The following is a 13503-nucleotide window of genomic DNA, read 5'->3' on the forward strand; positions in this document are numbered from 1 at the left end:
ACTTGAAGAATGGGCGGGATTTGAGCAGGCTGGGATCAGAGGAAGAGTATTCTTGGAAGAAGACACAAATCTGACCCATGAGGAGTAAGCATGTGGGCAATCGGAAGCTTGTTGAAGTAACAGATACTTTACTTCAAAGATGACATCTCAAGGTTACATCACAGCTCAAAATTGTATATAGTCTCCTTCTCTGAACATTGTCAGAGTGAAGACAGGTTTTCCTGGTAATAATTAATTCTTGGAATGGTGTGTGTGTGTGGGGGGGGGTCGGGATGGGCAAGGAGTTGGTCGGATGTCTTTTTTAGGGGTAGTGGGTAGAATGCCCTCCCAGTGATTAATTCCTTGACAGTGTGCTCAGAAGCAGGCAACTTGATCGCTCTTTAGCAGTAATGGCTAAAGTCTGCCAGCATTGCCATTTTTGCTTCTTTCTGCAATGCCTAGCACAGCTTTGCTTTCTCCTGCGCGGCTTCTCTGGTTTTCTGGGTTCTTAAATACTCAAATTTGACTTGCACGCCCTCTAGTGGTAGGTTTGATGCACCCCCTTGTTACCCTGATTATTGTGGTATGACGACTTGTTCTTACCACCCAGCTCTATTACTAAATATTACCCCCAATTCACAAGTGTGGAATGAGAGATTCAGTGGTCCTGACTTGTCGCTCAAATAGGACTGGGGGATACGGGATTTGAAAGGGAGATTTTGACTTCCGAATTTATACAGTGTGAATGCAACAGAAAAAAAGACGTAGTTATAGCTATTCTAGTTTTTATCTTCATGGTTTAAAAAGAATCTAGATTATTTTACTATCTACTCAGCTAACCTGAAAGGTTCAAAATGTGGTGAATACTTGAAGATAAGAACGATTGTCTTTTTAAAAAAAATCCTTCCTTAATCACACTGGAAAAATTTTTGTTGCTCACTGTGTGTTCAGTATTTCATGCTCAATCCTGTTTACAACTTTGGGGAATAGAAAAAAAGTATAAAGCATGATGTCTGTCCTCAAGTTTATGTTCTAGTTACATTCTAGTTATGAGGCAGTTAAATTTATTCCTTTGAGGAGAAAATTAAGTATAATCCATAATAAGTTATATTGGTGTTTAATTTTTTTTACTTCATCTCACTAAAGACAGTTTCTCTGAGCATTTACTTTTTAAAATTTATTTTTAAAGTCCTTTTCAGTGGAGAGAGAACTGCAGGATAATAACAGTAATTACCTGGACGAGCCCTGGAGGATAACAGAAGAACAGCGCGAGTACTATGTCAATCAGTTCCGTTCCCTTCAGCCGGACCCCAGTTCCTTCATTTCAGGTGAGAACATGGGGTCCCCAGGTATTGTTTTCACGTGAGTAACAGTAGATATCTTAAGAGATAGTTCAAACAAAATGAATATGACAACCTCTGTGATTTCAGCTTATTCTCATCTAAGGTTGAATTTCTTATCAAGTATAAACCAGAAAAAAAGTAGGCAATGACATTAGGAAAATTATGTTTCCTAAGCAGAAAAAAAGTAGTTATGTTTCCTAAGCAGAAAAAAGTAGGCAATGACATTAGGAAAATTGTTTCCCTTTCCAAGGGGTTAAATGGGAATGTGGGGGATCCTAATCCATACCCTGCATTTTATTAGCCGAAGCAGTTCTTGAAATGGTAGAGCATAGCACCATGGGGACACTTTGAATTGCTTACTCATTGTATTAGAGCTAGAGCAAGGATGGAGCATAGCTTTCTAAGGAGTTAATGTCACAGTCTCCTTATGTTATATACTCCTCTGAAGTTCAAACTTGTGCTCATTTTCTTTAGCTCAAGTCTTTCTCCTCTAGTTTTTCTGAGAGAAATTAAAATATGGGAGGAAAACTGGCCAGCATTTTTCCACATCAGTTCTTCTGGGTTGTTTTCAGACATATGTATTTCTGTGGAGTTCTCATGTGAAATTCAAACTGAGAGGAATTGATTTAATTCCTGCATGCCTACATTTTACCAGGCTGAAGGTTAAACAAACAAAGAAATAGTAGAGTCTGGAAAAAAGTTCATAAAACTTTCTTTTGATATTTCAATTTTGAAGTATAACGGTATGTCCTTGATAATTGTAACCCAACATTGAAATGTGGACTAGGACTAGTTTTTTCTAGTGAAATAAGGTGTGTAATTGAAATATTCTTGTAGAAATAAATGCAAACATCATTCACTGATTGGTGGTAATGACTTTGTTAAAGGTAGAATAGTGTAGATAAAACAAATTAATGTTGACATCATCATTAAAAAATATGCAGAAACCCAGATTGCATGTATTGATCACTTGCTGTCCTTACCCCCTGCCCAACTGAGTTTCTTCACAGCTGTGCAGATATTTAGCCAAATACAAATAGGTAATTGTTAGAAATGTTTTTATTTATTTATTTATTATTACTATATTTATCATCACAATGTAATCATTTTTTGTGGCTGTTTACCAATTTCTCAATAACCTCTCCTCCCGTCCCCCTTTCCCACTTCTGGTGGCCTCAGTTCTGTTCTTTCCTTTTGAAAGCTCAACAAATTATTGTGATTGTTGTATCTTTCTTGCTTTCTTTTTTTGTTTATTTTTTTTCAGCTCCACTGTGAGTGAGGACATCCAGTATTTCTCTTTCTGTGCATGGCTTATTTCACTTAACATAATTTTCTCTAAGTTCATCCATATTGCTGCAAATGGCAGTATTTCATTCCTTTTTATGGTAGAGTAGTCTGTTGTGTATATATACCACATTTTCCTTATCCAGTCACCTGTCAATGGACATTTAGGTTGGTTCCAACTCTCAGCTATTGTAAATAGAGCTGCGATAAACATGGGAGTGCAGGTATCCCTTTGACATGATGATTTACATTGCTTTGGGATTGCTGGATCATATGGCAGTTCTATCTGTAGTTGTTTGAGGAAACTCTATACTGTTTTCCATAATGGCTCTATTAATTTATAGTCCCACCAACAGTGTAGGAGGGTTCGGTTCCCCTTTCTCCACATCCTTGCCAGCACTTGTTATTCTGTCTTTTTGATAATGGCCAGTCTAACTGTCATGAGATGATATCTCCGTGCAATTTGATTTGCATTTCCCTGATGCTTAGTGATGTTGAGCATTTTTTTCATGTGTCTGTTGGCAATTTGTATGTCTTCCTTTGAAAGATGTCTATTCAGCTCCTTTGCCTATTTTTTAATCGAGTTACTTGTTTTTCTACTGTTAAGTTCTTTGAGTTCCTTGTATATTCTGGATATTAATCCCTTTTCAGGTGCATGGTTTGTGAATATTTTCTCCCATTCTGTAGGTTGTCTTTTTGCTCTGTTAACTGTTTCTTTTGCTGTGCAGAAGCTTTTTAGTTTGATATAGTCCCATTTTATTTTTTTCTTTTGTTGTCTGTGCTTTTGGGGTCCTATTCATAGTCTTTGCCCAGTCCTACTTCCTGAAGTGTTTCCCCTATATTTTCTTTTAGTAGTTTTATAGTTTCAGGTCTTAAAGTCTTTAACGCATTTTGAGTTGATTTTGGTATATGGTGAGAGGTACAGGTCTAGTTTCATTCTTCTACATATGGATGACCTGTTTTCCCAGTACCACTCATTGAAGAGGCAGTCCTTTCCCCAATGTATGCTCCTGTTGCCTGTGTCAAATATCAGTTGACTCTAAGTATGTGGGTTGATTTCTGGGTTCTCTGTTCATTCCATTGGTCCAAGTTTCTGTTTTTATGCCAGTACCATGCTGTTTTGGTCACTGTAGCTTTGTAGTGTAATGCTTCTGGCTTTATTTTATTTGCTTAGGATTGCTTTGGCTTTTGTTGTTCCATATGAAATGTTAGATTTTTTTATTTTGTCTGTTTCTGTGAAGACTTGTCATTGGTATTTTGATGGGGATCACATTGAACCTGTATATTACTTTGGGTACTGTGGACATTTTCACAATGTTAATTCTTCCAATCCAAGAGCATGGAATGTTTTTCCATCTTTTTGTGTCCTCTTTCTTTCAGCAGTGATCTGTAGTTCTCATTGTAGAGATCTTTTACCTCCTTGGTTAAATTCATTCCAAGGTATTTTATTTTTTTGATGGCTATTGTAAATGGACTTGCTTTCTTGATTTCTTCTAGTTTGTCATTGGAGTATTAAAACACTACTGATTTTTGCATGCTGATTTTGTATCCTGCAAATTTACTGAAATCATTTATCAGCTCTAAGAGTTTTTTGGTAGAGTCTTTAGATTTTCTGTAATAGGATCATGTCATCTGCAAACAGGGACAGTTTGACTTTATCCTTTCCAATGTGGATGCCCTTTATTTCTTTCTCTATTGATTCCTCTGGCTGGTACTTCCAATACTGTGTTATATAGGAGTGGTGAGAGTGAGTGTCCTTGTCTTGTTCCCGTTCTTAAGGAACAGCTTTCTTTTCTCCATTCAGGATGATATGGGTGGTGGGTTTGTCATATATGGCTTTTATTGTGTTGAGAGATACTTTCCTTCTATACCTGATTTACTGAGAGTCTTTATTATTATGAAGGAATGTTGAATGTTGTGAAATGATTTTTCTTCATCTATTAACATAATCATATGGTTTTTGTCCTTGATTTTGTTCATGTGATGTATCATACTTACTGACTTCTGTATGTTGAACCATCCTTGCATCCCTGGGATGGATCCTCCTTGATCATGGTGTATAATTTTTTTGATGTGTTGCTATATTCTGATTGGTAATATTTTGTTGAGGATTTTTGCATCTATGTTCATCAGACATATTTGCCTGTAGTTTTCTTTTTTTCTGTTGTATCTTTGTCTGGTTTTGGTATCAGGGTGATGCTGGCCTCACAGAATGAGTTTGGGAGAATGACCTCTGCTTTCAATTTTTTGAAATAGTTTGAAGAGAATTGGTATTAATTGCTCTTTAAAGGTTTAGTAGAATTCAGCAGTAAAGGCATCTGGTCCTGGGCTTTTCTTTGTTGGGAGACTGCTGATTACTGGTTCAGTCTTGTTGTTTGTTATTGGTCTGTTCAGGTTCTCTATTTCTTCTTGGTTCAGTCTTAGTAGTTTGTATGTGTCCACAAATTTATCCATTTCCTCCAGGTTTTCGAATTTGTTGGCATATAGTTGTTTATAATAGTCTCTAATGATTCTTTGTATTTCTGTGGTATCAGTTGTAATGTCTCCTTTTTATTTCTGACTTTTGTTATTTAGGTCTTCTCTCTCTTTTTTTTTTTAGTTAACCTAGCTAATGGTTTGTCTGTGTTGTTTATCTTCTTAAAAAAACAACTTTTTGTTTCATTAATCTTTTGTATCATTATTTGGGGTCTCTATTTCATTTAGTTCTGCTCTGATCTCAATTATTTGTTTACATCTGCTAATTGGGGGATTGTATTGTTCTTGTTTCTCTATTTCTTTGAGGTGTAGCATTAGATTGTTTATTTGAAATCTTTCTGTTCTTCTGATGTAAGTGTTTATTGCAATAAACTTCCCTCTTAGTACTTTTTTTGCAGTTTCCCACAGGTTTTGGTATGATGTGTCTTTATTTTCATTAGTTTCAAGAAATTTTTTGATTTCCTGTTTAATTTCTTCTTGAACCCATAGGTGGTTCAGGAGCATGTTGTTTAATTTCTACATATTTGTAGTTTCCAGAGTGTCGCTTGTTATTGGTTTCTAGCTTGAATCCACTGTGGTATGAAAAGATACTTAAGATGATTTTGATTTTTTTAAATTTGCTGAGACTTGATTTGTGACCTAACGTGATCTATCCTGGAGAATGTTCTATGTGCTAATGAGAAGAAAGTATATTCTGTAGTTGTTGGATGAAATGTTCTGTAGATATCTGCCAGGTACAATTGGTCTTTAGTGTAGTTTAAGTCCTGTGTTTCTCTGTTGATTTGTTGCCTAAATGATCTGTCCAGTGCTGTGAGAGGTGTATTCAGGTCCCCTACTATTAACGTATTGGGGTCTATCTCTTTCTTTAGGCCTGATAGTGTTTACTTTATATATGTGGGTACTCCAGTGTTGGGTGCATATATATTTATGATGTCTTCTTGTCAGATAGATCCCTTTATCATCATATCGTGGCCTTCTTTGTCTCTTTCTATGGTTTTTGGCTTAAAGTCTATTTTATCTAACATAAGAAAAGGTATTCCCGCTCATTTTTGGTTTCCATTTGTGTAGTGTATCTTTTTTCTATCCCTTCACTCTTAGTCCATGTATTTCTTTATAGGTGAGATGAGTCTCTTGAAGACAGTATACGGTTGGGTCTAGCTTTTTAATCCAGTCAATCAGTCTGTATCTTTTGAGTGGAGAGTTTAATCCGTTTACATTTTGGGTTGTTATTGAAAGGTATTGTCTTATTCTTGGCATTTTATTGTTTTTTGTTTGGATGTTTTAAATATCTTTTGTTTTAAACACTTTTGGTCCTTTCTTCCCCTTTTGTTGTTTGTCTTTGATGTTTATAAGATTTAGTTTCTTTCTTTTTCTCATTTGTAGTTTTGTTCTACCAGTGTGTTTTGTTCTTTCTTGTGTATTCATGGTAGTGATCATTTTTCGGGTTCCAGATGTGGGATTCCCTTGAGGATTTCTTGCAGGGCTGGGTGTGGTGGTGAACTCCTACTGTTTTTGTTTGTCTGGGAAATACACTATTTCTCCCTCATTTCTGAAGGATAGCCTTGCTGGGTATAGTATTCTTGGCTGGCAGTTTTTTCCTTCTAGTATTTTGAATATAGCTTCCTGTTTTCTTCTGGCCTATAGAGTTTCTGTTGCGAAGTCTGGTGCTAGACTGATAGGGGCTTCCTGATAGGCGACTTGTTGCTTTTTTCTTGCCACTTTTAGGATTCTCTCTTTGTCTTTGAGCTTTGCCACTTTGACTATAATGTGCCTTGGGGAGGATCTTTTTGGATTGAATCTGTTTGGGGATCTTTGAACCTCCTGGATCTGAAGGTCCGTGTCTCTCCCCATTCCTGGGAAGTTTTCTGTTATTATTTTGTTGAGTAGGTTTTCCAGTCCCTTTTCCTTTCTCCTCCCCTTCTGAATACCCATGATTCAGATGTTTGTGTGCTTAAGGTTGCCTGCTAGCTGTCTTTTTTTGTCTTTTTTTTTTTGTCTGCCTGATTATTTCAAAAAGACTGTCTTTGAGCTCAGAAATTCTTCTGTGTTCTCTAACCTGCTGCTTAAACTGTCAGTTGTGTTTTTTATTTTGTTGAATGAATCCTTCACCTCCAGGATTTCTGCTACATTTTTTTTAAAGATATTGTTTCCCTTTGTAAATTTCCTCCTTCATATCCTGGATATTTTTTCTCCTTTCATTATGTTGTATAACTGAGTCTTTTTGTATCTCATTGAATTTCCTTAAGATTGTTGCTCAGAATTCTTTTTCAAGGGTTTTCCTGCTCTATGGAGTATGGTACTTGAGAATTACTGTATTATTTTGGTGGTGCCATATTTTCCTGTTTTTTTGTATTTCTAGTATCTCTAGGTTGATGTTTGGTTATGTGGTAGAGCGAGCAGTTGCTTCTTCTCTTACTCTGGAGTGAGCTTTGAGGAGAGAGACGTCCTCTTCTTTTTCTGGTCTATGCTGGTGACTGTCCTTGTGTCAGTACAGTTGAGTGGGTGGTAAGCTGCCAGTAGAGTGGCTGTGGCTGCTGCTGTGGTGGTGAGATGCCCTTGTGGTAGCAGTGGCTCTGGTGGACCATCTATGCAGAAGTGGTGTATTCAGCATGCTCCTGGCTTCTGTTGGGAGGGGGGTGCTGTCTACAGCTCCTCCGTAGGACCACAGGCATGCTCTTGCCTTCTACCAGGTGGTAGGGGCTGCCTATGGCTCCTGCTTAGGACCCTGGTCATGCTCTTGTCTTCTGCTGGGTGGTGGTGGCTGCCTGTGGCTCCTGCTTAGGACCCTGGACGTGACTGTACCTTCTGCCAGGCAGTAGGGGTTGCCCTTGGCTCCTGCCTAGGTCCCTGGGCATGCTTATAGAAATGTTTTTATTTTCTTTTATTTTGCAAAATTTCAAATGTAGGTACAACTACACTGGCTAGTATACCAAACCCCTGTGTACCTATCACACAGCCCCAAAGATTTTGTTTAATTTGTATCCCCTCTCAGCCCAGATGTTTTTGAAGCAATTACCAGACCGTTGCATTTGAAAACTATTTCAGGATATATCTCTGAAGGTAAGGGCTTTTTAAAAAGACATAACCACAATTCATTAGCTCATGCAAAAAAAAAAAAAAAAAAAAAAAAAAAAGAACATGGATCTCTTAATATCAAGTCTTCATATTTGAGATTTTCCTGATTGTCTCACAAATGCCTTTTAAAAAAAGTTTAGTTTGATCAAGAGTGGTTCATATATTGCAATTAGTTGATGTCTGTTTTTTAAAAAACATCTTTATTGAGCTATAATTCACTGACCATAAAATTCACCCATTTAAAGTGTACCGTTCAATGGTTTTAGTATATTCACAATCTAAGTTTAGAACATTTTCACCACATCCCAATAAGTCACGTACTTATTAGCAGTTATTGCCCACTTCCACCCTCCTCACCCCCTAGCCCTAGGTAACCACTAATCTACTTTTTCTTTCTCTAAATTTGCTTATTCTGGACTTTTCATATAAATGGAATCTCATAATATGTGGTATTTTGTGTCTGGCCTTTTTTACTTAGCATAATGTTTTTAAGGTTTGAGTATGTACCAGAACCTCATTACTTTTTATGGCTGAATAATTCCACCATATGAATATGTACCACATTTTATTTATCTATTCATCAGTTGATGGGCATTTGGGTTGTTTCCACTTTGGGGGTATTAAGAATAATGCTGTTGTGAGCATTCATGTACAAGTTATTGTGTAGACATGTGGTTTCGTTTCTCTTGGGTATATACCTAGACATTTTTGAGTGAACATATGTTTTCATTTCTCTTAAGTATATACCTGAGTGGAATTGCTACATTATATGGTAACTCTGTGTTTAACTGTTTCTTTTAATTTTTTAAAATTTTACTTTTTATTTTTATCTAATTGTAATTTTTTGGCAGCTGGCTAGTACAGGGATCTGAACCCTTGACCTTGGTGTTAGCTTGAGCTAACTGGCCAGCCTTGTAATTTATTTTTAATTGTACCTATTTCTGGGGTACAGTGTATAGTTTCAGTGCATGCATATATTGTGTAATGACTCACTGAGGGTTGATAGCATATCCACCACCTAAACATTTGTCTTTTCTTTGTGGCGATTATAGTCAAGATCCTCTTTTCTACCTATTTAGAAATATACACTATAATATTGGTAGCTATAGTTAGCCTAGAGCATCAGAACTTATTCATCCTATCTGCCTGTAACTTTGTACCCATTAATTCATCTCTTCCCCTCCCTGCCACCACCCTTCCATTCCCAGCCTTTGGTAACCATTATTGTACTCTCTACCTCTATAAGAACCACCTTTTTTTTTTTTTTTTTTTTTTTATCATTCCACATATGAGTGAGATCATTGGGTATTTGTCTTGCCTGAGTTATTTCAGTTAACACGATGGACTCCAGTTCCATGCATGTTGCTGCAAATGACAGGATTTCATTTTTTTTTTTTTTTAATAGCTGAATAGTGTTCCATTGTGTGTATATAGCACATTAAAAAAAAATCCATTCATCTGTTGGTGGACATTTAGGTTGATTCCATCTCTTGGCTATTGTGAATAGTACTGCAGTGAACATGGGAGTGCAGGTGTTTCTTTGATATGTTGATTTTTTTTCCTTTGGGTGTATGAGTATACCCAGTAGTGGAATTGCTGGGTTATAAGGTAGTTCTATTTTTAGTTTTTGAGGAACTTCTATACTGTTTTCCATAATGGCTGTATCAATTCACATTCCTACCTACAATGTAGGAGAGTTCTCTTTTCTCTTCATCCTTGCCAGCATGCATATTCTGTCATTTTGATAATAACCATTCTATATGTTTAACCATTTGAGAAACAGTCGGACTGTTTTCCAAAGTATCTGCCCCATTTTATATTTCCACCAGTAGCGTATGAGGGTTCCAGTTTCCCTGCATCCTCACTGACACTTGTGATTATCTGGCCTTTGATTATAGCCATCTCAGTGGGTGTGGTGTGGTATTTCTTTGTGGTTGTGATTTGCATTTCCCTGATAAATAATGATGTTGAGTATCTTTTCACGTGCTTACTGGCCATTTGTCTTTTTTGGAGAAATGTCTGTTTAAATCCTTTGTCATTTTTTAAAATTATTGAGTGTGAGAGTTCTTTATGTAGATATAAGTTCCTTATCAGATATATGATTTGCAAATCTTTTTTCCCAGTCTGTGGCTTGTCTTTTTACTTTCCTGTTGGTGTCCTTTGAAGCACAAAGTTTTTAATTTTCATGATGTCCAGTTTATATTTTTGTTGCTTGTGTTTTGGTGTCATGTCTAAGAAATCATTGCTTAATCCAAAGTCACAAAAATTTACATCTGTATTTTCCTGTAAGAGTTTATAGTTTTATCTGTTATATTGAGGTCTTTGACCCATTTTTGGTTGATTTTTGTATATGGTGTGAGGTAGGGGTTCAAATATATTCTTTTGCATGTGGATATCCAGTTGTCCCAGGACCATTTGTTGAAAACACAGTTCTTTCTCCCATTTAACTGACTTGGCATCCTTGTTGAAATTCAATTGACTGTAAATGTGAGGATTTATTTATTGACTCTGAATTCTATTCCATTGTTTTACATATCTATCCTAATGCCAGTAGTATGCTGTCTTGACTGTTGCAGTAAATTTTGAAATTGAGAAGTGGGAGTCCTCCAACTTTCTTCTTTCAGTTTTGTTTTGATTTCAATTTTTAAGGATTGGGTTTTTAAAATTTAATTTTATACTTATATAAAATATTTACATGGTTCTAAAGTTGAGTCTACAAAACAAGCTATATCCAAAGACATCTAGCTTCTATTTCTGTCCTCTTTCTCCTATTCCTTCCTTGCCCCTATAGATTACCATCTTTTTTTAAAAAAATGATTTACCTGTCTGTTTCTAAAAATAAAAGAAAATATGCGTACATGTCTATCACATATGTGTGTGTGTATCACCATCTTGTCTTAGATAAATGGTAGCATACTATTTATATCTTTTCCACCTTGCTTTTTTGACTTAACAGTATATCCTGGTGATTACTCCATAGTAATATGTAGAGATACTCACTGTTTCCTTTTGTAGCTGTGTACTACTAGATTGTGTACTCATTTACTTAGCCAATCCTCTGTTGGGATTATTTCTGGTCTTTTGCTATTACAAATATTTCTGCTGTGAATAGCCTTCTGCATGTCTTTTTATATATATATTTTTTCAGTGTATCTGTGGATAAATTGAAAGTGGGATTACTGGATCAAAGGTTAAATGCATATGTGATTTTGTTAGATATTGCAAAATACCCCTCCACTGGAGTTGTGCCATTTTATAATCCCACCAGCATTGTATGAGTGTGCTTTTTCCCCCACAGTCTTGTTATCATAGCATGTTATCTTACTTTAGTATTTTTTCCCATCTGATAGGCAAGAAATCGTATCTTTGTGTGGTTTTAATTTACAGATCTTTTATGAACAAGGTTGAGTATTTTTTTCATATGGTTAAGAATCATTTGCATTTCTTTTGTGAACTCTCATAGCTCTACCCATTTTTATATAGGTTTGGCCTTTATTTCTGAAAGATCCATATGTATTTGGTATGTTAACATTTTATCACGTATATATCAGTGCTTTGCATAGCTGTAGTTTACTGGTCTGAGAGACCGTTTGTAATAAAACGTCCGAGTCTGTTTTTGACATGTGATTGCTAACAGTTTTTAAACCTCACCCCTCCCTCTTCCTCTTCTGTAGCACATGTGGATCCCAGGCAGATCTGGACATGGCTTAAGAGAGCAAGGAAAGTAGACTGGATTGGGGTTTTTATGGAGGTTTGGGGCTGGGGCCGGGATGAGGGTTCCAGCGCACAGTTTGACCTTCCTGTCAGCAGTAAAAGAGGGAGCGCTTGGGTTTTCTCCTCAGCTTCCTTCTTTGGCAGGCGGCAGCTAGGGCACAATTGGACTTGTTAGCTGTTGGCTTCCTTATGAGCTATTCCTAACTTCTCTGGGACACCAAGGTTCCACAATCTCTCTACTGTTTGAAGGCCAGGCCAGGGCTCTAGCTGTGGGTTTGGATCTAGTGTGCTTTGAAGAAAGGAGGTCAAGGGGCAAAATGAAGAACGAGATGAGGGGAGAATGTCTTTATATCTATAAAATTGCTAGTAAATAGGCTTGCAAGATATTTCTGACAAATGTTTGACAAGATGGATGCATTAGTGACCAAGAGTCATGTGTCAGCATTATTCCCAGGATACTTTTGGCAAGAAGGCTCATTGGTTTATAGGGTACTTTTGCCTTAGATCCTTACTAATCTATCAAAGTAAAATAAGTCTGCTTTAGGGTCTATTATGATACATTGTTTTAAGGCCAGTTAGAAGACTTGTGATTGCCCTGGAAAGAGTTTTGACTTTTATCAGTTTAGAAGAGAACTAGGGACTTGGATTTGACTATTCTTTGTGTTAGAATTGAGGCTTTTGGACTGTGAAACTGTGTTGAGAGCTGAAAGCATAAAAAAATTCAATCTCAGTAAGGTCTAACATTTCAAGTGCAGCCTAGACTTGGCAGTTATATAATATGTAAAATGGAATGATTGGCTGATTTCAGTTGATACAGGTAAATTTACAATGAATAAAAAAAGGCTCCTGGATAAGTTTCTCAAAGAACTACTGTGAGATCCTAAATCTCACCAAAAATCTTTCCCAAGATGTCTATCTTATCTTTGTGTGGTAGGATTAATGGTGTTAATTTTCTTCTTTTTGTTCAATTTTCTACCATGACTGTGTATTACTTTTCCACCTTTTCATTGTAGGTGCCTGATTTATACTTTAATAATTTAAAAATTTGTCTTTTGAGTTTTTAGTAAAATTTTGCAGATTTTAGTAAAAATGAAGCAGGAATTAATTTATATGATTTGCATTTGTCGTATTATGTTATTGCTTCTTTTGCCCTATTCTAATTTGTCTGTTTCTATGTTGCTTTAAGGCCCATGATTTATAGTTACTTTGAGGCATAAATATGTTTGTAGTTATATGGTAGAAATTGCTGAATGAAAAAATTGTGATTCATTTGTATATAAATATAAAAAGCTGCTCTAGTTTAAGTAATTAATGGTTTATTTAAACAATGGCTCTTGACAGGTTCTGTAGCCAAGAACTTCTTCACGAAATCAAAGCTTTCCATTCCAGAACTCTCCTATATATGGTAAGTACAGCTAATGACATATAGTATCGTACTATCATGCATACCCATCCTTTAGCTTCTCCTGCCTTTGCATTTTTAAAAGTCTTATTATTATTATTATTATTTTTTTTATAAAGTTGACCAGTGAGGGGATCTTAACCCTTGACTTGGTGTGTTGTCAGCACCATGCTCTCCCGAGTGAGCCATGGGCCAGCCCAAAAGTCTTATCTTTTGAATGATTTTTTTAAC

At 36.3% G+C, this 13503-nt stretch overlaps 1 protein-coding gene across 11 annotated transcripts in view; it reads left to right on the forward strand.

Moving 5' to 3' along the window:
* The window catches only part of REPS2 (RALBP1 associated Eps domain containing 2), a 197160-nt gene that overhangs the window by 87361 nt on the left and 96296 nt on the right, over positions 1 to 13503 (forward strand). For all 11 annotated transcript variants that reach the window (XM_063083469.1, XM_063083473.1, XM_063083475.1 and 8 more), the window contains exons 6-7: positions 1169 to 1307; positions 13212 to 13275. In XM_063083469.1, the coding sequence (XP_062939539.1) occupies positions 1169 to 1307; positions 13212 to 13275 (203 nt within the window). The remainder of the gene's footprint in view (positions 1 to 1168; positions 1308 to 13211; positions 13276 to 13503) is intronic.

Source organism: Cynocephalus volans, chromosome X, assembly GCF_027409185.1.
Source record: "Cynocephalus volans isolate mCynVol1 chromosome X, mCynVol1.pri, whole genome shotgun sequence".
Taxonomy (NCBI): Eukaryota; Metazoa; Chordata; class Mammalia; order Dermoptera; family Cynocephalidae; genus Cynocephalus; species Cynocephalus volans.